The sequence below is a fragment of the Empidonax traillii genome, unplaced genomic scaffold (assembly GCF_003031625.1).
Source record: "Empidonax traillii isolate 1590-97213 ecotype Southwest subspecies unplaced genomic scaffold, ASM303162v1 scaffold149:size904812, whole genome shotgun sequence".
Lineage (NCBI taxonomy): Eukaryota > Metazoa > Chordata > Aves > Passeriformes > Tyrannidae > Empidonax > Empidonax traillii.
In genome coordinates this window covers 462,720-487,859 of record NW_020955342.1, presented here as the reverse complement: position 1 = coordinate 487,859, position 25,140 = coordinate 462,720, and the positions used below count along the sequence as shown (strand labels likewise).

The 25,140-nt window shown below is 39.6% G+C and overlaps 1 protein-coding gene across 2 annotated transcripts in view; it reads right to left on the bottom strand.

Annotated features, from left to right (window-relative positions):
* Positions 1 to 25,140, bottom strand: part of UBL3 (ubiquitin like 3) — a 62,240-nt gene that overhangs the window by 33,121 nt on the left and 3,979 nt on the right. The window contains exon 3 of one of the 2 annotated variants that reach the window (XM_027884570.1): positions 21,966 to 22,446. In XM_027884570.1, the coding sequence (XP_027740371.1) occupies positions 21,966 to 21,992 (27 nt within the window). In that variant the 5' untranslated portion in view covers positions 21,993 to 22,446. Of the gene's footprint in view, positions 1 to 21,965; positions 22,980 to 25,140 lie in introns of those variants that run through there. The other variant, XM_027884569.1, reaches the window with a different exon arrangement.

Genomic DNA, 25,140 nt, shown 5'->3' with positions numbered 1-25,140 from the left:
ACTGCTATGACCAGAAGACTTCTCTAGCAAGCAGTAAGATAGAGAAAAGTAAACCTGAACAATAAAGACACCCCTCTACAAGGCAAAACCTCTCTTGTTCCCATTTGTGACCACTGTCCTTCATTCTCCTACCTTTTTAATTCAGTAAAGACCCTGCCTCCAGCTTTTAGACAGCCTCCTTGTAGATACTAGGAGGCTGATGCTAGGTGTCCCCAAAGCCAGGTCTTCTCCAGGCTGAAGAAGTCCTGTTCCCTCAGTCTTTCCTCACAGAAGTGCTCCAGCTCAGTGGCCTCTACTGAACATCCTGCAGCTCATCAACACAATTCCTCTTTCAGTGAGGTACAGGAAAAAAACGTTCAAAGCTGGACACTGTATCCCTGATGCAGTTCTACTGAGAGCCAAGTGAAAGTGAACACTCACTTCCCCTAATTCTTCCTGGTATCACCCGGGTGCTGTCAGCCTTCACTCCTGCCAAGACACATTGGCAGCTTGTGTTTGACTCCCCAGCCAGTCAGTCCCCAGCAGGTCTCACTTCTGGAGGTTAGTCCACCCCAGGTGCAAGACATTTGTTCTTGCTGAATTTCCTGGTTTTCCTGCTGGTCCCTTCCCTAGGCTGCCTGGGTCCCTCTGCATGACAGCCCTGCCCTCACAAAGGTCAACTGCACCTGCAGTTTGGTGTTCACAGGAGCGAGTTCACAAGACAAGAGTCTGTCTCCTCTTCCAGGTCACTGAAAGAAGACATTAAATAATCTGGTCCTACAACAGACCCCTGCAGGTCTGCTTGTAACCAACCTGCAGGTCGAAAACCAACTGTTAGGTACAACCTCCTTAAGCTTAATGATCCAACCCATGAGCTCCTTGTTTAACCAAGCCAGTCTACTGGTTTATCCACTCATTTTGCCCATTTTGGGATGGACTGTCTCTGTGCTCAGAGGAATTGGAATTTGTAAAAAGCCCTGATGAAGAAAGCTCAGACAAGGGAAGCATCAGCAGTTTGGCAAGGGGCAGGCACGGCACAGTTTCCAGCTGGCACCGTAAGATGCTGCAGTCCAAAGTATCTCCACCATTATCCAATTAAAAAAAAAAAAAATCCTTCTGTTTCTTCTCTTAACATATGGCTGTCTACATAATACCTGAATTAACACAGTTTTTCCCACAACCATACCAGGGATTTTAGGACTTTTGGGTCAGACAGAAGTCCAGGGAAGAAAGGCATGTCTTATAAGATTTTCAATTGTTGATATATAAACCTACTTTAAATTATTCTAATTTTACTAATAATCCTCTCTTGGCACAGAGAATTAAATGTATATTTAATATACCAACTATTGGATCTCTTTTGAAAGACAAACATATTGCAGGGCATAAATACCTGTGCAGAAAGTAATTTGGGATTTGAAGGTATTTTTTGTTCTTTTCTATGATATCCTCCTGTAACTGCTAAGATTATGAAAAGGTCATTTTAAAATTCATTAGAACAGCATGAACTTTTCTCTTCATGGCTCATATTTGAAGGAAGGAAAAAAATTCCATAGTGTCATTTTCATCAAAATTAAGATCTTCTGAAGCATCACTTGCCTAGAAAATTACCCAAACCCCTTACTGAGTCTAAAAAAACTTCATAGGTGATTTTGGTGCTTTCTTATGTTATAATTTTATTTCCAGTATTGAAATTCTTTCTTTGAGTGACAGGCCTGGATATTTTTTTTTCCTGTACCCAAAAGGATCAAAAAAAGTCACCAGGGATAAGCAGTCACTCACATTCCCTTGATATACAAATACTATGAACTGTGCTTTCCTTCACTGACTCATTGCACCATCCAAGCTCGCTTGGCCCCGGCAGATGAACCTCAGGATTAAAGGGTGGGCTCAGTTCCGCGCACACTGTGTCTCACCTAAAAAATCCAATGCGCAGGCTGGAAGGTGTAAAGACCCTCCCCGGTTCTTCGTTCGCGAAGACTGACCATTACATTACATTACATTACATTGCCTGTTTATACCTGGTATTAGAATGAGATAGCAAAAGGGACACACATGAGCAGTCAAAGTCCAAAAGACAGTATCCAATATACTGTCACATCACCTAAAACACTACACAACCTGCTGCAAGGATGACACTGCTTGACAGCATATAGATGGAGGTACTGGTCACATTTAATGTGACATTATCCTGAGGAGCACAGTTCCCAGTGGCCTTGCAGGATTAAACTAAGAACATCAGTTGTGTTTTATCATGCTTCAGAAAATGGAAGAGGTTTTCATAAATAAAGCCAGGGGAACAGATAGTCAAATAAAAGAGTTTTTGAAAAGTACAGAGACAGTGTGGACATTCAAGAGAAGCACAGGAAAGTGAAAAACACATCACATGTTTGTCCAGACAAGGACAAGATCATCACTAACCGAGGCCCCTTTCCTCTTTGATAACAAAAGCAAAGAGCAATATTCTGTTCCAGACCTTCCTCTTTTCCAGCAATTAGTACCAAATTCCATCAGGATGCATATTTCACAGATCAGAACTTCTCTCGCAGTATCTGTTTTCAAAAATTTATGGAACATATGCAATACAGCATTTCAGAAAACTACTTAAACACAATTTCCACATTTTCTAGTATCACTGACACCATTCAGATTAAGTAAGATATTCGCTGGTTTCTTTTTCCCCTCTTTCTATGTATTTATTTATTTCAGTAGCCTGAATGTTTAAAATAAAGTCTAAAAAAAAACAAAACCACACAGTGAAACAAAAAAATCTCCAAACACACTAAATAAACTATATAAGTGAACAAAATGTGGGTTACTATACATGCAAGGAACAAAAGGTTAACTGCTGACCCCAAAAGATGGATGGGAGAACATAACATTGTGCATACATTTTTAAAGCACTTTTTCCCATTACAAACAGAAAGAAGAGAGTAAACTTTTCCCTGTTTATTATTTTTGCCTTACAAAAATCTGATCAACTGCTCCTCTCCAAAGCTTCACATACACAATGGCCTGTTTAGCATTTGAGAAGAATTCTTTTCTTTGTTCCTATTTAGCTATCTAGTTTCAATTGAAGTGTCTTGCTATTTTTAAATCACTCTTAAGCCAAAATATAAATTTACTTTCCCTTTCCCACTTCCGCCTAAAAAACTGAGATGGACCTTTTTGTTGATATTTCATGTAAGCCTGATTTTCAATATAAATCTGTACAATCATAACCATTCCATCTACGGATAAGGGCAAACACCTCAATGTAGAGAAGTCGGGAATGCAGAATGATAGGTTATTTTGATGAAACCTTACAGGTGTCTCTTCAAACTCTTATGCACAGGCAAACCCCCTATTTGCTACAGATGCCAAATCAATCACAGAGTTTAAAATACAAGGTACTCTGATGTAGGTTGGTTTCAAAGAGCTAAAGTATCTAACATGCTGCAGCAAGCGAAATTCCCACTGCACATGCAGATACACACTCCCAGTGAAGGTGCGATATGCTCTGGCCCTGAGAGGCAGCAGAATTGGCATCTTTGGACGCAGACAGAACTCAAATGAACAAGGCCCGAGCAGCGTGATCGAAGTTTGACGTTAGCCCTGCTCTGAGCCACCATCACAGGTAGCTCTGCTTTGGGTGACACAACTTCAGAGGTCTTGTCTAACCTTAAGACTCAATGATCATAAATATGGATTTTCTTACTTTTACATAACATTTGTATTAAACACATTCCATATACCAAAGCACTGGTAAAACTGAGAAGCGCTTCAAAGACCACATCTTGCAGCTTCACCAACAGGTTTAAGCCCTACTAGTAAGTTCTGGAGAAGTGATATATTATGTGTCTAGGACTATATCCCTGCATAACAACCTTTGACTCACAAATTTTCTATGAGACTCTAAGAGTTAAAAAGAAAGAATCTTTGACCCTACCTTACCAGTTTATACTATTACTTCACTACTTCAACTGATAGCTGAAGGGCTAAACAAAACAAAAAACATTTTACAGGAATAGATGAACACCTCCAATGCCTCCCACACACATGCATATTATAGCTTTATTAAAACTCATGTCCTCTGTCAGACCAACAGATTTTTATTGCTACAGATTTCTCACTGTTCCTCTGATTTATTTTCCCACACACCATCAGTAGGGAGATTAATGTCTGATAAATACAGTACCCAGAATATGAGAAGGGAGTGAGTAAATACTGTATCAAAAAGTCATTAAAATGGAAGAAATTTATTTCCTTAATTCTCTTCTTGGTAATTCAATTCCATCGGAAGATTATAACAGCAATAACTACCTAAAATGAAGACTATTTAGATACTCATGTACCTTTCACTATTCAAACTCAGTTCACAAAATAATAAAAAAAAAATATTAAAAGCTTCTGTTTTGCCTGACAAGCAACTAATCCCTTAAGCTATGTTCACTGCTATGATCCTGCTTGGAGATTGGCATTGTCTCAGTACAGTGGTGGTTACATAAATGTAAGCAGGCTTGGATCTCTAACATTCAGCTAGCTGGTCTTTTCATAAGGAGTGTGAATTGCCTGTTACATCTGGACTTCTGTGAAGGCAGGCTATTGATGAAAGGGATGGTCCCACTCTCCCCCCTCTGCTGGGGTCAGATCTAGTAAACCTACTATCATCAAATGAGTGGTTTTAAGCTGGACATATGGAAAAGCTTTGGGGGAATTCCTGGTAGATTATTCGTCCCTCAAATCACCCAGTGGCCAATTCTTCTTTGGGCAGCAGGACCACTAACTAAATCCTACTCTAAGGACATGGCAGAAGCATGGCCAGTGGAGGGTGGGCAAGTATTACATGGCTAATCCTGTCCAGACATAATGGCTAGATGAGAAAGTAGAAGGAGACACTGAATTGCCAAAACAGAGCTTACAGCATTATTTGTCTATTGGTTCAACAAAACATTTGAATGAAGGCATTAAGTGCTTGGTTTGGCTGTCCACTTGCCAGAAACACAGAAAAATGGACTGTCTTGCAATCATCTTATATATTCTGGGTTTAGCTACAAAGCTTCCAGTGAGATTTTGAAGACAAGGTCTGGGGCAAAGGAGATTTTAAGAGCACAGATTTGAGGCCCTTGATCTTCCTAGAATAAGCTTCTGATGAGCTGGGCCAATAAAGTTAAGCCAAAGCAAACGATGTACAAACAGCAGAGATTGGATGCAATTAATTCTCAGGTTCAGTCTATCCAACTGACACATGCACATAAGGAAAGCAAACATTTCAAGTATTTTGATACCACAGCTTGATTAGTAATCCAGATGTACTCCATACAATAGCAATAAATTCTTGTTTCCATTTCATAGGCATATCTGCACTTCGGAGACACAGCAAAATGCTACTTCATCAACCTGTACCAAACCAGTGCTGCTGTTCTGAGGAGATCAGAAAATGTAGCTGGACAGGACAAGAATATACTGGGGTATTCATACACAACACTGAATTCAGAGGTTTCATGCTTTTAAGTGGTGCAGACACCTCTAGCTAACACAGTGATGAAGAATAAACAAACAAGGATTTCCACACGAAGTGAAGCCAAACCCTTTCCTGGCCCAACAGCCTCAACCCAGCAGAATAGAGTGAGCCAGTGAAATGAGCTCTGCTATTCTAAGAGTGAGTGACCATACACAGAACACAGTGTATTTCACAGAAATCCAAACCACAAAATACAGTGCATTGCCCCAGGTAGCTTCTTCAGCTACCTGACTTCTCCTAGATTTTACTAAGGCATTATTTTACAATTAAAAAAAAAAAAAAAAAAAAAAAAAAAAAAAAAAAAAAAAAAAAAAGCAAAATTCTCACAGAGGTCAAAAAATTAATTTCTAAAATTATGTTTTAAAGTTAAAGCCAGCTCTAAATTGCAGTCAGCAAAGAGCTGGTTGCTGTATCATCTCACAGGGTCAGATAAAGCAAGGAGAGTGCCTGACAGATTAAATGAATGCCACGTGGGCTGGATGTCAATAGGATTAAATGGACTTTGGGTTGCCGCTAGCAAATACAAGCACATGCCTCGGAGAGGGTTCACTGGGATCGCACATGTCTCGTCCTGTGGAGCAGCTCCAGACCTAAGTGGAAGAAGATGAAAGCACAGACTACAGGAGTGCAACAGGGGAATGGTTTCAAATCCGTTCCTCAGCCAGAGACTAAATATAAGGAAGTGTCAGACAAGTTAAAGGAGTCTCAGATCAAAATAAAAAAGCTTTTTGTCAACTCACAGAAAGCCTACTGTGTTATTCTTAAATGCACGCCTCCATCCGGGCAACAGTGCAAAATGGACAGCTGGTTAAACCCATCCAGAAAAAAAAATAAGCTTCTGGTGTATTTAACAGATGGTGGCACAGGTTATGAAATTGGTCTTTGCTTCCGAATATAAGTTTTTAACATAATTGAGAAACAATATTTAAAAACCCTTAGAATAATTCTCAGATGAAATAAAACCAAGCATTTATTAAAGTGCATACACGTATGCTTAGAACAAAAAACACGTCTCTATAGATTATATCCCATTATGCATTTTGTTATCTGAAAAAAAAAATTCCGTGCTAAGAGAAGTGAGAAGTTTCAAGGATACTTCCCTGTACCTCAAGCAAAAAAGTTAGAGGCATACCAAGCAAAAAAATCCTAAATATTATATTGCTTAAGAAAAAAAAAAAAAAAAAAAAAAGAATTTCCCCATATTCACATAGCTACAAAGTTGCCTTCTACATACATGCTTTGGAATGTCATGCCATGCAACCCAAGAAAAGAGTAATGATGTTATCTTTGTTTTATATCAGGGTTTGAGGGAAAAAGAGATTTGTTTGTTACAAATAACAATTATCATTACCTTCTATTACTTTATAAATCAAAGTCTTAACCTCTTCACATGGTACAGGAAAAAGTGAAGGTATCCTCTAAAAAAACCATTGTTTTATATTGGAGACTTTTCTTAAACTTGGAAATAATAGTCTGTCAGTTATGTGAACTCTTAAGCAGCAAGTTTAATGACACAAAAAAACAAGCTCAGCATGGGCTCCAGCTAAAGTAGCACAGCCCTGTCTTTCATTAATTTAAAAAAGAAAGTGAAACACACAACATAACTACTTAACTGCAATTCTTCATTCTAATTTTTAAAAACCTGTAATATTTCTACATGTCTAAATAATACATTTGCTCATTTACAGAGACTTGACCATTGCCAAAAAAAGAAATGTGAACACATATCGGGGAGGTTTAGGCTGGATATTTGGAAAAAATTCTTCACAAAAGGGTTGTCAAGCACTGGAACAGGCTGACCAGGGATGTGGTTGAGTCACCATCCCTGGAGGTATTTAAAAGATGTGTACATGTTGTGCTTAGGGACATGGTTTAGTGGTGGACTTGGCAGTGCTGGGTTAACGGTTGGACTTGATGATCTTGCAGGTCTTTTCTAATCTAAACTATTCTATGATTCTATAATTACTAAACTTACAAAATTCCAATACCTATCACTACAGATTAGGCAGTCAATTCTCCCTAAATAAGTAGCATGCTGATGCTACAAATGTGCATGCTTCTTACCTCAGGGCCCAGAGGAGTTTTTTAGGCTGACCTCTTTAATACATTACATTGGGTGGAAAGTCTCTTCCCATCAAAATTAAACCCTAAAATTTAATATTCAATAGGATATTGTGCATGTTCTATTAATAGATATGTAATTTATTAACCATCAATCTTCAAAGGAAATAAAATTAAACAAAGCCATGTGCACAGATTTGGCAATACAATGCTTTCCAAAGCATGGAAATCCAGAACTATGTTACAGCTTTATCCTACAGATCATTTTCAGCTTAGTTTGAACAATAAAAGTCTTATGAACAAACTGCCTGCATTCAACAATCATGATAGACTTATCCACAAATAGAGGCTGTATTATGAAGTGTAACAGCCCATGTAACTGCCATGTATGTCAGAAAATGGAGTTGAACAAATATACTTGTGGACTGCTAGTTTATTGCTTCTTTATATGTTAAAATGATTTTTAAAAAGAAAAAGAACCTGACTCTTTGGGTCAAGTGTTACTTCCAACATTCCCAATCTATCAATTCTTCTTTGTCAAGTTTTCATTAATCCCTCAGTAATGGAATCTAGCTATCCAAAAGAAGTCTGCTAAAAGCAAAACTGCAAAGACTATTCTTGTCAAAGGAATGAAGACTATTTTTAGATATAAATACCATATAAAGATTTCTCTACATGAAATTCCTCAACACACGAAGCAAAATAATTTTCACAACAATTTCACAACAATTTATGCTGGAAAGGTTTAATTTTATGACCATTAGAGCACAATCTTGAATTCAAAAAACCCCCAAAAAACAAAACTAGCAACAACAGAGACCCAATGAAGAAGCACCACACACACAAAACTAATGTTTCAAAACTCAAGACAAAAGTGCTACTATGAAACACAGCATAAAGGCTTCATTCAGTTCATAACTCAATCTTTAGCAACACGCAAGTGTCAAAAGCTGCCCTCCAAACTATAAATGTAAAAAGTATTTATTAAAATACAGGCATGAAATTTACTCCAGTATACAACAGAAACCTTGCTAAGGCAATGATAACAAGCCTCTCTGCCTATATACCTTACATAATACCAAAGATCTTCATTATCTAATTGTGTAAGCACAATTTTCCAACCCACTCATCCATTTCTGCTTTGAGGATATGAAATATCTTCAGGTCAAAATTTCAGGCAAAATTTCAGGCAAGTATTTTAGGCCATATGTCAAGAAAGACTTGTCAAGCTTAAAGTTGCAAGCCTCTTTCTTTTAATCTAATATTAAAAAAAAAAAAAAAAAATTCCATATCTAACTTTTTTGCAAGACCCCACTATAAAAAGTTCAGTACTATCAACATAGCATATGTACAGACAGTATTCTTTCTCTCCTGCTCAACAGGTGTGATTACACACCTAGGTAAAAACACACCACCATTTCTGCTGTGATTTTTAAAACAGACCATTCAAATCCAATTTCACACAACAGATTATGATGAAGATCGATAGTGCGTTTAAAAATTTTCAAATTGTCATTTGTTTGATAACTTAAATTACTTTTAAATTTACAGTAATAATGTCTATAAACTTACACTTTCTTCTTCTTAGAAGGCTGTGTGCAACAGCTTAGACTGGATCATGCTTGGCAAAGATCTGCAATCACACTGTACCTACTTCACTACCACAAGCAGTTTTACACTGCTATTCCCATATAGTTGTAATTAGAAGATCTGCTACACTAAGATGACAGAAATGTATTTTGAACACCAGAAAACCTTCTTTCCTTTGCAATGCGCACAACTGCAGATGTGAGAGTTTTCTGTAGAAAATATCAAAGCTGGCAGAACCACGATTTACTGTAAATTAAATAATGTAGCGATTTTTGAAGCACTACTTAATGAATTTCAGCTAAGAAACGACAACCTACCAGAAACCAGTATGTGAGGATAGGAAATGAGGTTTTACAAAACTCCAGCAGTTCGAAAGAATTACTTAATATATATATCTAGTGTTATTTTCAAGCGCTGTGAAATATTCCCTTCATACAGAGCAGTTGCATCTCCTGCAGGGCATGGGTCTCCTGTAACTCTTGTGTCATTGCTGCTAGCCCTCTCTGGACATCCTGGACACGTCGGCCTGTGCACACTGGCACTAGATTCCATGTTTAAGGCAACTCAATTAAGTGTTTGAAGCCTTACTGCTTTAAAGCCTGTATTTGGTAATGTAAGATTTACTTTTGCCGAAAGGTGAGATAATGTTTACATAGACACATCTCAATAATTTTTCCACCCAGCAAAGTAACACACACTGCTTTTCTATCTCCATTCTGCAGCAATACTGAAAATACAAATATTAAGAGATGGATTTGGATATGTTTGTGTCTGGCAGGCAAAGGAAGGGCAAGGGTGTCCATGAGAAATGTGTTATCAATTGACACATTAAAAAATAAATTAAATGAAATTTAATCACTCCAAGTACAAAACCTATGCAAGGTAAGAGAAAATTATGATGACTTCTTGACTGTTTCTTGCAGCCCATTGCGCTTGTACAGCAAATTACTGTTCATAAATAAGCCTGATGGCTTTGACACTTGATATGTTCAGCCTCTGTACCTTTGTCACAAGATGGTTGTGTAATCATTATTTGTCTTCTCCCTCTATTCCTTTCAGCTGCTACCACCACCCATCCTACAAACTGCTGCAGTAGTCCAAAACGGCTACATTGGAAAGTGAATGTCATCTTTTCCAGCCACCCAGCAAGAATTACTTCGAAACAATTCAAAAGATTTCCCCACCCAACAGCTCCACAGACACCCTACAGTGAGCCAATAGAGCTTCCAACAGAGCACCCCACAGGAACAGCTGGCTTTATCCAAAAGTTAAAGGCAGAACAAAAATACAAGACTACTATATTTTTGATTCTGATTAAGTGATTTTTGTATAGAAAATTTCAACCTCTCAAGAAAGACCTATGGTTCCTCCTAAAAACTGTATCCCCTTTTTTTGGAACATTACAATCTGATTTTACAAGAAAAACTATGATGTGATGTAAGATGGGAGAAAATGCTTAATTTATTCAAGTATAAGTCTCTATCTTCCATTTCCTGCAGAAAAAGTCTAGTAAAAGGAAAAAAAAAAAAGCAAACCAACTTCAAAACTGTACTAATAGAGGCAATTTTCTACTACTACACCAATTTTCTTTACCTCTGGTATTCATTTCTGTATGCTAAGAACTATAAGATAAACCAAGTAGTTTTTTTTTATTTCTTTCCCAAAGAAAGCAATTAAAGGGAACAAAATCACCTCCTAACCACACGTTCATTATAAATAAAATTCATAACCTATGACACTTACTTAAGCATCAAAGTTCAGGCCTGACATGCAGCAGCACAATCAACTATGAAAGGTAGGAAACTACCTACACTCTGCCTTATCTGGCACTCAGAATTTTTATTCACTTTGGTATTTGTCTGTTGAGTTGGGTTTTTTTCAAAGCTGACCTTGAAATTTACCAAGCAGCACATCTGCAGATAAAAGCATTGACTGAAAATCATTCTGTGCTCTATGGATAGGGCAAGCTGTCTTTCTTACACTTCATTTCCTAAAAAAAAAAAATTAATACAGAATTTAAGCAAGATAATTTAAGAATAAAACTAAATCCCCACGTCCTTGAACATGAGAAACTGCTGTCAATATGTTTCTTTCTCATAAGATTGTTTCAGATTTAAACTCAGAGCATGCTATTTGAAAAGTAGGCAAATGAAAATTGACAGCTACATTAAGGCAATAATTGATAATAAAGTGCTCAGATTCTCAGGTTATTTGAAAGATCAACAAAAACACTTCAGCAAAACCATGTGATTCTCAAACAATAATGAGAGCGAAAAGAAATACTAACATAACCCTAAATAGAGTTGGTATGAAAACCAGCTTTCTCTAAAGCATTAGCCTCAAAACTTGCTTTTTACAACTAGTGAATATAGTTACAACCTGTCTCCAAATGTTCTTGGAGCACATCTCAATGTAAGAATATTTTATTGACTTTTGCCTCATTATAATTAACTCACTGTCCACAAGAACTCTTTTGGAACAAACTCTTCACATCAGCAAAGAGCACACTGGCTTAACAAATGCCGGTAGAGTCATGCTCTGAACAATCGAGATTGACAGGCACAGAAGATGCACCAGAGCAGCACAGGCTTGAGAAATGTCAACAAAAATTAGCTAAAATATAAAATGTCATTAAAAAACCAACCAATCAACCAAAATCACTATGAAAACAAACAAAAAAACCAAAACAAAAACCAAACCAAACCAAACAAAAAACCCCACCAAAGTCTTGATCTTGTTTGAATTTTATTTGGTTAACTGCACTTGAAACTCTTAGGTTTTATTCCCTGCAACTCTGCTGCAGAGTTATCTAGCATAAGAAGTATATTTAAGTGAAACTACATTTCCACAATATCCACAATTTTTGATAAATAATAAACTCTTCTCCCACAGATTTTCCAAAAGTAATGGATTTTTATTAGATACTTGTTAAGGAGACTAGTATCACGGGAAGGGTGAAGATTAAGACTTATCTTCCAAGAAAATTTTGAGCAGTACAGGAAGGTAAGACACTCATCCAGTCTCTGATCAACGAGGATGCGCTGAATAAGGTGAGGAAAAGCACCTGGTTCTGGAAGAAGAGACAATTAAACATTTACACCACAGGATGAATAAAAAGTGTTGAACAGTCAGGTATTTGGGACTGGTTTTGTACTTCATTTTACAAGTGGAAGGAGTTCCCTCTTAATGTGAGTTTTCCATGTATGACATACGTAGTGCTATGGTACGTGCACCACACTCACAGTAGCAAAACATACAAGACAAACTGTATTTGCTGAAAAGCCACAAAATCTGTACTGAAAGACAAGTTCAGCTTGTGTGCCAGGCTCTATACAGAGAGATGTCCCACTCTTCATAGGTAATTCAAGGAAAGTTACAGCTGTGGCTCTGGAGTCCATCCCCACCGAAACTTCCCCATCAAAAGCTTTCCAAGTCCTACTTACCTCCTGCAGTTAAGTGCAAGGAGCACATAAGCTAGGATCACCAAGTGCCTGCCTGAGAATTCTGGAACAAGAAGTATACTGCAACTGCACTGCATCCCTCCATAGGGATTTCCCTGGCTATCCTCTGAACCACCTTCTCCCTTCCTAGTGAGAAGAAACAACTCCAACATGACCTTCTCCAAACTAAGACAATTTTGCAATTACCCATGGCCACTTCCACCCAAGCCCTCACTACAACCCCACTTACAGTCTACCTAGCATTCCACCCACTACAATGGCTACTTTGAAACTCCAAATAATTTTAAATATACGCAATTTGAAGGAAAAAAAATAAAAAATTACCCATTTTCAGACTTACATGAAATCCTGATTCGTATGGAAAAATACTGGCCAGAGGCAGTAAGAAGACAGAAACCAAACTCAGTAGCGGTTCCTCTTTAATAAGAGCTCCTAGTCATCTTGCCATTAGTTATGAAAATGAGATGCTCAAGACAAAGTCAAACATCTTGGTAACAAGCTGTTCCCTTAGTGCCAGACCTAATATATTGTACCTTAAAACTCCAGCCTTCTGTCTAGACAGCTAGAAATACTCACTAGTATGTTTTTAACTTTTTGTGCGTGTGTGAAATAAAAGCTTTCCTTCCTTTGTACTTGAGCTTGAAGTGAATTAGCATAGACCTGACCTTACATAAAATACTTAATACATCTTTGAATTATAACCAGGTGGTCTTTAAAACAGCTTTTCTTGGAAATCCACAGCATAAAGAATACACATTACGGCACAGTTTTGGTACAAAACACATAATGCCTTGCCACAACTAGTCCTGCTAAGTATAGGACGCTGCAGTCCAGAAAATTAATGCAAGCAAAAACTTAGGAAGTCCTCATAAGAGACTCTATTGAGAGAACAGCTTTTTAATTATTCTAATAAACATACACTACATCCTCATCAACACTTAGGTGTTATAATATGGGTACTGGAATTCTGTGATTTCATATTAACTTCATTATCACTGAATCTTATGGAGTTAGCAAATGGGGATTTATTCCACACTCGTAAAACATTTTAATAAAGCTTTCCAAGAGTTTGGGGTTTACTGCCAAAAATAGCTATACAAGCTTGCAAAGTAGAAATCAGTAAAACATGCGAGTCTAATCAAGTTTGTTTCCATCACAGATCAATAACCTGGATTCAGAAGTGAGAGCTAAGCTTTCACTGTCACACTGCACAACTGTTATGATGTGTAACTCATCTGCACAGATTAAAAGCATATTCATTCACGGGAAAAATGATGTAAATACTCACATTTAATATGCCCTAAGTAATGTGTTGTGCATCAAATACAAACACACAACACTATTCCAAAAATTAACTTAATTTCGATGTTAATGCCCATAAAATATGAATTCTACAATTAAAAGAAAATACTGCAACTAGGTACTTCAGACTTTAAGAGCATACAAAGCTTTCTCTCTTACATATATAAAAGGTAAACATGCCTTAAAAATGTAAGACAATATTTAATTTTAAAATAAATACTGAAAGGGACTGCTGTTTTAGAAGAACTATTTTATAGTAATGTAACTTATAATAAGTTTCCTGAGACTTACTAGTATATGCCACATATATTCACATGTAGATTGGCACTAATCTACTTTTAAGAAGAGAATCCTAAATTTACAACCTCAGCTATGAAAGATATTTGATTAACATGCACTTCACTATTTTATCACTGCTCCATTATTTCTCCATATTAAAAACATATGTCAGATTCTGGGGACAGATTAAGTAGTACCATCTAGAGTATATGTTAAGTATCAGAAACAGATAATGATGATGTGGATCTTTGCCAGACCACAAAGAATTACAATATCCTAACTTAGCTGAGGAGATATGAACCAATACTACAGTACATGGCTTTGAAGTACTATTTTTTTTGAGAAGAAACATATTGTTCTTTTCAGTTTCAAAGAAAAACACATATAGCTTCCTTGTGTTTATTTTGAAATTGGTCTCCCGCTTTTATCAAGTGCTTGAGATAATTTCTTATGCAACATGAAACAGTTAATATTGCATAACGAAGATCACAGAGCTTACAGAAGAGCTCAGGACCATCCTTAAAAGAAAAAAAAAAAAAAAGGAGCTAAGCTTTCATTCTCATCCAAATGGCAAATAGATTTACAGATCAAAATCCAGATCCTCAGCTGCAGCTAAAGAGCACTCCAGGATAAGACCACCTTTGTTCCTCAGCAGTGGCCCCAGTCATTGACATTAATTAGACTGGCCTGAACAGTAACCTGTGCCAGCTCTCAAGAGACACTGAAACAGTCACAGTAGGCAGACATCAACAAAAATACCTCCAGATTGCATCCCTGCAGTTCAATAGGAAGTATCATTTTGGTACCTACATCCCACTAAGGCACAGATTTCTTTTAAAGTAGCAGTAAAACAAACTTAACAAAGTCCTAGACAGAATCTCTGGTTTTACTTGGTTAGTCTATATCAGATGCATAAAACTCAAAAGAGTTTCTTGTTTATTTCTGTCTCCATAACAACAGTGTCATGGAATAAAGTCTCGGCTAAACTCTGCCACAAGCTTTCCATTTAACTCTAAACTGAAACACCCAAATAATTTTAAGTGAGTTGCCAAACCAAAACAAACCCACAAACGTAATCCTGTCACTGGCAAGCTATTTTAGAATTTCTTTATAGAAAGTAGAAAAAAAAAAACCCTAAAAGACACCGATGGTAGTGTCATAATTGTTCAATATGCCAAATCTTCATTTTATACAAAGGTACTATTTGTGGGAAATGTACACTCTTTTTTAAATCAGATTTTTAACATTCTTGTGAAGTCTTACTATATGAATTGAGAGCGGGCCTTCACTGTGGATGGTTTACAAGTAGCAATAAACTTTTCCTCTGTCAAGCAGCTAAACACATTCCCAGTTAGTGACCACAAAATACACTAAATTTCCACAAATATATGAGTTGTCAGCTGCATCATTTAAGTATTTCTGCATAATTATATTTTTGAGGCCCAGCAGACCTACAAATGAGAAGGTCTTAACTTTTTCTTTAAGTATTGCTCTCAAAAACAAACAGACCTTCTACATAATTTATCTATATTGTTAGAAAGTTTGTTTAGCAACTTTTCTCCCCCTTTAAATTTCTTTTCAGATACACCCCCTCCCCTCAATATTGAAGTACACAGTACTGTTTGTAGAACCTCAACTGATGTCTAAGTAACCTTTTCTTTTACCAGTTCTTGAAGAGTCTCGATTATTCATGCTTTCTTCTCTCAGTCTTTTCTCACCATCAATGCTTGCAACACTTAGTGGTACATCTGTGACTTTCTATTTGTCTGGAGGTATACCAAGAGAAAAATGGTCCAGTCATTGCATTAAGATGTTCTGCAACATATGTATAACAGAAGCTGTCAAAAATTAAGGGCTGTCCTTCTAGAAGAATTTACAGGATAATTTTTAACAATAACTGAATACAAAAAGACAGACCTCTAAATTATGTTGAAACTGGTGAAGAGCTGGGGTATCAAAGTTTAGATTTTACATGAGAATAATGACCTTAAAATTTCTCATTGACATTCTGCTCATTTTCAACAACTTCTAAAATGAGAACAGTGTACTCAGTCATAATCCCTTAACAATTATGATGAGCTGAAGTTTATGCATGCAAAATTGTGGCAGGGAATGCTTGCTACTTCAGTAGCCTCAATTAATTGCTGCAAAAACACACTTAATGTGAGAAAGAGTACTGCTCAGCAGCAACACCTTTCACCATACTTAAAATAATAACCAAACCAGTGGATCCAATACTGTACTCAGAAGAGACTGAAAATAAGCTGTACTATCTCTTTTACATAAAACCACAAGAATGATTAGTCACATTCCAGATATTTCTGGATTCCTGCAAGCTAGCGTAGCACTCACAGGCTAAGTCAGATCTGAGGTCTCCATTCTGCTCACTACTGCATAAGCAGATATACAGACACCACCAAAAGTTTACATTCTGACTTTTACAGAGTAGCAAAGCTGACCAGAAATATAAAACAAGTAAACCCCACTGACTGCAAATGCCATGATCATGGCTTCCAACAAAAGTTATACTTAGGAAGAACTCCCAAAAATAACCCAGCAAAGCATGCCCATAGTCATTTTGTTTACCTTTTGTTATCATGAAAATATTGCTTACCAAGTCTGCTGCAAGGACCACATTCAGTCAGGCTAACTTCCTACTACTGCCTTACACAAAGCCAAGGAAGTGAGTGGGACATGAATGATCTAAAATTTAGGTTTATATATGCACAAACAGCAGTCACAAGCTCCAAGCTGAAACACAGACTACACATACCTGAAGTTGTTCCTAATTCCACATCTAAGAGGTGCAATTTGTCCCCATTGAGGCCCTGACTGACCTGTCCATTTACCACAGACGATGCTTGTAAATTTTTTAACATGCAGAATTGAGTTCCTGCTGTAGATGTGATCATTTTACCACACTCAGATATACTCAGCATTTGGTTTTTGTCTCTCAGTCCTGCTGGAACCTGCCAGCAGCTACTACTGGCTTCCCAGCATTCCCTACAAGGGAGGAGTTAAATGTCCTTCAGTGCACGTCCCCTCCAGAATTTCATGGAGTGAAACAACAAAAGCAAAGAGAAACCAATTCAGGTAACAACAACAGCAAGGGTGGGTGGCAGGAAGGAAGGAACAGTTTACACCAGCAGCCTACGCTTCCATCTGAAGTATAGAGCTGCACCAAGGCCCAGCCTTCCATTCACAGGTTGCAGCTGCTCAGCCCCAAAGCAAATGAGAAGGACCAGCTAACATTGTTTCAGAGTATGTTTAATGTGTTAGTATGTTACAAAGTTTCCACTGCAATACCGTAAATAAAAATGTCACTCGTTACTAAGATGTTTCTTTTTGGTTGTTAGATAAATAGGTATGACATTTTTTAATCTGTGAAACTAAAACACGTGGGTGGGGGAAATGATAAATACAAATCATTTTGGAGTATACCCAAATATATACACTCAATATCAGCTTTGCTAAGGTTATCCCTGGCCACTGCTGCAGATAACAGAGAAGGAGGTTCTTCACTTTGTTACAAGAAGCACTGCAATATGCTACACACGGCTCAACTGGTCATATATATTGGCTCAATATACACTGAGCCAGGAAGAAGCTTCTTCAAGCTATTCTTTCGAACACAAATCCCACCGATTCCTTCTCCAAGAAGAGGCAAAAGAAGCAAAACAAACACTTGAAAATGGCAAAATATAGGCTACTGCTATCTGTTAAAATCAGCAAACAATTGTGAAGAATCAAAAAGGGGAAGGAAAAATATATCCATACAGAAAAACTCAATAAGATATTTTTATCATAGAATGTAATGAACTTCCAACATGTGGGAGGGATACAAAAATACAGATAAATAATTAGACTTTTATTGTTAAAAAAACATAGGGGATTAACTTATGACTTATGCACAAAGGCTACTAGGAATACATTAATTTTCAAAACCAGAAAAAGGATATACTGAAGGCAAAATGAAAAGTAGCTAAAACAGAAGAATAGATGCATGACTTCTCACATTTTGTTACAATACATTAAAATAGGTGAACAAAGTACACCTATCATTCCTAAATGAGTGTTTAGACTGAATGGATAACAAAACTCAGCTGCCAACCAACCAGCTACTCCTCTGAATCTTTCCTGTCTGAACCTTATTCTTGGATGCCAAGATTCCCCTACTGATGCAGCATCAGTTACAAGTCAAATCTTTTCCACCGTTAGCCTCCACTAATATGGATGAAAAAGAAGGTCCCTATATATGGTAAACTACTCATCACCATTAAATATTAAATTTCCTAAAAAAGAACATGCACCTACACATTTCCTTTAAAGATGCTGACAATAACAAGGAGTGAACTGAGCAGGGTTTCTATTTGTTGTTCTTCCACCTATTACCGCCTTTAATATTGCCCAAACATATAAGTATTTTAGATCATATACTCCATCCTTTTGTGTGTCTGCAACTGTCTCACACCAAAGATTCAGTTTTCTTAAAAATAATCTCTCCCATACCACCTACATCTCTTAAGTATAGCATATGGATTCAATAGCTGTGCACATAAAAAATTAAAATTAAAACCTTTATATGTTTGACAGATTATTCAACTGAGGAATAACTTCTTGACTGAACTGAGTTTTTCATAGCTATAAATAGCCAGATACATTGGTTTAACAAATATCACACCGTTTTCATTCAGTCCACTCAAAAAAACAGTGTGATCAATTTCAGAAGTCCATAAACCACCTCATGTCTATTTATCATTACAAAAGAAATACAACTTGCAAACAACCCTGCTGTTATTCACAGTCAAAGTCTAACTGCTCCCAAATGGTAAAACTGATAAATTACCTGATGAAATTACAGAACATAATCAAAGGTGCCCTGTTGCCACTACAGTCACCAGTGAAAAACTGAACCAAATTAGGCTCTAAATATGCAGTATGGTCTTCAAGAACTGCCCCATACATGTCTAGTCCTAAGGAAGATCATGAAACTACTCAGGTAGAGAGGTCAATATTAGCAGGTTTTATACCAGGAGTGCAGTTTTAACCCATAAGTAGCACACATTGCTAAGGAATAATGCACCACAAACTTACAATACCCGGAATGTGTGTGTCACTATCCAATTTATTAGTGGAATGCAAATTATAAAGTACTGCGTTAATTATTTAAGAAGTGATGTTGAAATGGTTAGATGGTAAAATCTGCTGCAGTTCTGGAAAGAAGTCAACTAAATGTCAGAGAACAGGAGACTGGGTCAAATTATGCCTACTTACAAATACAAAGCTTGCTGAAGATCAGATAATTTACTACAAATTTATGTAGAGCAGATCATTGTCAAAGGTGGGACAGGAAGACAAATTAACACATTTTTAAGAAGCAGCAATTACAATACTATTATTATGAGAGGGTTAGTTCATGAATCTGACATAAACAGTTTCAAACATAATCATTACAATACTTATGTAATTCATAGCAGATTTACTGAGTGTAATGGAGTCTTCATAACGTGACACTCCATCACACTGATGCCAACTCCTAAAGAAATGGGTAATCAATTTTTTGATTTTGCAAATTACACAGTGGATAGATAAGAGAAATGCAAACTACAAATTAAATAAAAACATATATAAACAAGGTGACAGCCTGGTAAGTGCTCCTCTTCAAAGACCAAACAAATGGCAATTCAATTTTCTTTCCTGAACAAGCTTCTTTGAAATATGGAGGATGGTGACAAAAGGAGACCCAAAATGAGTTTTCAAGCACTCTTTCTATAAAGTAATATTTATTAGCTGCAATTAATAACTGGAATTTCCACAAGACACTTCAAACTTTCAGAGAGAAACTGCAGTTAATAATGCAGAAAACAAAAGAAAAATTATACCAAGGCAGGGCTGAATACATCCAGGACAGCATATATCTATTTATTCAGTTAAATTCTATTGACATTGGTAACATCTTCATTCAAATGTTTTTGTAATGACTCAGTATTTAAACATCACTATGTATAACAAGCTTCTTCCTGATTTGAATAAACAGAGCAGCACTAGGCCCAGCTATTCCCGGCAGTGGTATTCTCATTACACTGTAACAACAGAAGGAAATAGTTTTCATAGAATCAAAATTGTATTTTACCTCTCTTAACATCTGTATCTTTTGTAGCAAATGTCAAACATTACAGGCCTAGTGGCAGCCTGGCGACTGCCAGGCAAGCAGGACCTAGCATGAGTGTGGAGGTGGCAGCTCAGCCCAGGGTGAGAGGGAAGAAGAGTGCGCTTCATGTCACAGTCAGGGGACTCCTCCAGGCAACTTAAAAAGCAGCACCGAGAGATTTGCATCTAATCCTCCACAGCCAAGGCGAGGATTTCTGTGATATAACGCTAGACAGCCACGTGCAAGCAAGAAGGGGGTTCAGAAGGCTTTAAGAGCCAGAGAGAGAGACTAAAAAGAAATATGAGAAAACTGATAGCTGAGGAGATTATTGCCTCTGACTTTAAATTCTTTCATTGCTCTTTTCGTCCAGCAGAATCAAAATTTATTTATAGCAGGCAGAAAAGAAAAAGAAAAAGAAAAAGCTTATAAACATGTTCGATCATCCCAAATATCTTACTGGGTTTGGGTTTTTTTGGTCAAAATTTACTCATTGTGACTGCTGTACAAAAGCTGAGAAGGAAACACTTAAAGTAAGCAACTAAAAGGATACCATTATTTCAACAGCTCACTTGCCATACATATGACTGAAACAAGAGCTACTCGATTTTGCTGTTATCACTACCGGGGCAGGTTTTACACTCAAAACAGAACTTCATCCTCAAAGGAAAAAAAACCCAAACATATAAAAGTCTTCTGCTTTTGGGGGCGGGGAGGGAGAAAAGTACCTTTAAATGTGAACAGTCGTGTGGAGATAGATATATGAAAATATTCTGGTCTAAGAATAAAGAACTAACATACCCAACTATAGTTACAAGTTTGGGGTTTTATTTTTCCCAAATTAAGAGATTTATGGAAATATATCCTCATTTATGGAAATATATACAAATGGAGAAAGTCGTGCTGAACGGATGATTACCTAGCAGATCTGATTCGCCCTACCTCCTCAAACCCTGCTATACCTTCCTATTTTAAATGTACGGAGCCGAGTATCCAATGCAAGCTGAAGTACAGTCCGCCATAAGAAGTACTAGGAGTGCCCTTGAAAAATGTCCAGATTGCAGCTAGTGCACAAAGAACCTCGCCATGAAAATAAAGCGCACGAGAATTTCTCTCTCGCTCTTGACCCGGCAGCAAGTGAACAGATTTAACTTCCCACCAACATCGAAAGACAACGCGTCGGCAAGATACAAGTCAAGTTTAAGAGGTATTTAAAGAAAGAAAAAAAGAAAAAAAAAGAAAGAAAAAAACATGTCGAGCAATTAATCCCGAACGTTCTACTTCGTATTTATCTTCCCCAAAAAATGCTCAGAAGGGGTGAACAGCAGTGCTACACGAGGCAAGCGTGAGCAGTCAGGTACTGACTGCCATAGGTAAGGGAGCGTTGGTATCCCCCTTCCCTTGCTACACAGGAGGCGACGCTGCAGATCTCCCACTCCGCTACCAAAAAGCGAAGCGGAACCAGCATCTGGGGCTGGAGGGGGGGTTATTAACTGGGAACTTTATGTTCCTGAAATATGCAACGGAGACTTTTTTGTTTTTTTTTAATTCCCACACCCTTCTTTCCATCTTCTCTGCCAAAACCAGGTCGAAATAAACGTTATTCTATAATAATAGTACTAATAAAGAGTCCAAGACTCACCATATCAGCTGGAACGCTGCTGGACATTTTGATGTTACCCTAAAAGGCTTAAAATGAACTTAAAAAAAAATAAAAAATAAAAAAAGCAGAGCACCAAGAGCAGCCCGCCGGAGATCTTCAAGAAGCAAAACCAGTGTCAGTGTCGGAGGCAGCAGCTTCCACGTCCCCTACGCGAAAGAGGTGCCCGGCGAGCAGCGGGGAAGGCGGCCGGCTGAGGAGCAGGGATATCCAGGGGCAGCGGTGCCGGGCTGTACCGGAGGAGCCAGCGGGAGACCAGAGATGGCAGCAGATCCCCGTCAGCAGTAGCGGCGGCGGCGGCGGCAGCAGCACCAGCGGTGCCAGGTAGACCAGGCAGCAGGACTACACCGCCACATGAGCTGCGTGCGGGCTTTTTCCCCCCTTCTCTCCCTCTGCCTTCTCTCCCAGCCTCGGCAAATGACGACGGGATGATTCACGCGGGATAATAGTGCGTCCAAGTCACCTCCTCAAGCCAGCGCAGGCGACCCGGGCGTGCAGTCAGGACCTGGCTCCTGCCCTGGGCGGCAGAGCAGGCAGGCGGGAGGGCCGGGGTGGGCCCGGGGCCGCTGGGGAGGACGCCGGGCTGCGGCCCCCCCTAGGCGCTGTGCGGCATCCAACAGCGCCGGCGGGGACACGGGCCGGGGAGGGAGGGCGGCCGGAGGGGAGAGCCCTCCCCCGCGGCACTCGGCGGGGGCCGGGGGGCGTTCGACGGCGGCCGCCTCCCGCAGCCTCAGCTCTCCGCTCGCATCGCCGCCGCCGCCGCCGCCTCCTCAGCCCTCCCTCCCTCCCTCCCCCGCCTCGTCCGCCGGCCGCTCCGGGCGCCCCCCAAGAGCCGCGCTGGCCGCGCCGCCAGCCGGAGGTGCCGCTCCTTCAGCGCGATCCTCGCCCGCAGCCGCCCCCTGTCATCTTCGGCTCAAGCCAACATGGCGCCCGCCGAGCCGAGCGAGGGGACGCGGCAGGGGAGACACGGACCCTCCGCCACCGCCGACGCCGCCGCCGCCCCCTCTCCCGCCGCGTCACACGCCGCCGCCCCGCGCGGCACCATGGGGCTTGTAGGCGGCCGCGCTCCGACCGCCGCCGGGGCGGGGCCGCCCGCCCTCCGCGGGGCCCCTCGGGGCCGCCCCGTCCCGTCCCGCCCCGCCGGGTGCGCCCTCGACCCCCGCTGCGCTCCCTCAGTGTCGGCGGGGCGGCAGTGCGGGGGCTCCGCGGAGGAGGCGACGCTTCCCCGCCGCGGGCGGCGGAGGCGCCCCGACCGCCACGTAAATCGGCGTTTTCCCACGGGCGCTGCGGGTTCCTCGGGGGCGTTCGGGGGTGCGCCCTTCGCAGCCCCCTCCTCCCGCAGCGGGTGTCTTTCCCACCGCGTGGCCAGCGCTGTCCTCCTGGAAGGCTTCCAAAAAATGAAAATAAATTTTAAAAATTTAAAAAAAAAAAAAAAGGGGGGGGGGAATTTCTGTAGAATCATTGAATGTTAAGGGGTGGTTGGAACGGACCTTAAGAGATCGTCTAGTCCTAACCCTGCCTTGCCATGGGCCTGGATACCTCCCACTAGACCAGGTTGCTGTATCCAACCTTGCCTTGGTCCGGGCATCCAAAACCTCCCTGGGCAACATGTTTCACTGTCTAACCACCCTCACACTAAAAAACTTCTTCCTAATATCTAACCTAAATTTCCCCTCTTTTAGTTTGTACCCGTTACTCCTTGTCCTACCGCTACCATTCCTGACAAAGAGTCCCTCTCCATATACCCTGTAGGCCCCCTTCAGATCCTGGAAGGTTGCTGTATTTTCATGCCATTGTTTTGGGGTTTTTTTGGATCTCCAAGTCTGGGTCTATGCATCACATCTTTGTATTTCTCATTTCTCACATTATTCTTTAGGGTTTTCTAGGGGGGTTTTTTGGTGTGTGTGTTGTGTGTTTGTTTGTTTGTTTGGTTTTTTTTCCAAAACTGTGTAGTTTTAATAATGCAAAAAGCTCCTGTAAGATTCACAGTGCAAACTACAACTTCCAGCTTGGAAGCACCTGGAGTAAGAGCACTCCCTTCAGCATGTCAAATGCCCCTTCCAAAGCCACCCCGCTTCCTGAAGAGCTCCATGTTTGTTAGGGATCCAAATAATCTGAGATACTGTGTGCTTTGGGTGTTTTGTTCCTTATTCCAGGCAGCTCCCAGAGACCAGCATTTAACAAAGAAAGGCAGTGCCTGATGAAAAGTACACTCCACCTCAAAGGCACAAAAAATTCACTCAAGGTGCAAATCTATTGAAGAAATGAGTTGGCCTTTTGAGAGGGGTGTGGAGAGGCACATTCACATACCAATACTGTGAAACCATCTAAAAAAAAAAAAATAAATCAAGAAAATCAAGCAGATGGTGACAGATGGTTCCTTTGTGGACAAATCTCATGTAAAACCACAGGAAATTAAGACAGAGTTGTTCCCTTTAATACTAAAAGTTTGAGGTTGCCTTTCTTCTTTAAGACTTCATGCTGCAAAGGCAAACCCTGGTGAGACACCGTCCGTTGTAGAGGTTATAATTCTTTACTTTGTACTCTGCCTCAAAATAGCACAAAACTACTTACCTCAGAAGACAGATCTGAAAGCAAGCAGCCCTGTCAGATGCCTGGGAGAAGAGCTGTGATCCAACAGAAGTGGCCCTACACATGTGACCTGTGTGAGGATTCTGTACTGTCACGCATTGTGTGACTTTAGGCATGTCACTCCTTCTCTTGCCAGCCTAATTGCTTAGACGTTACATTTTTGGGAGTCAGTGACATCCCTAATCTCAGTCAGCCCTTGTGGACACACCCAGTATAAAAAAGCTTGTGTTTGTGGGAGTAATAACATATTGTTGAAACGCCACTTGGTCTTTCTTCAGTGGGGTATACTTAGGGGACAGAGAAAGTGTAAGAGTCTTCATTCTATTTTTTTTTAAGTTTTTTTTTACTTTCATAGATTATCTAAATATAAATACTTAGAGAGGAGAGTCCAAGAGATGACCCTTGAAGGATGTCTCTTCCTTCCAAAGAAGACATATTCCTCATCACCTAGGACTTTCTAGTTAAATCAGTGACAGACTAAAGAATTATAATAGATCCTGTTGAATAGACTTTACAATTAGAACCCTGCTGATATGGGGTTTTCCCGGGGGGGGGGGGGGGGGGG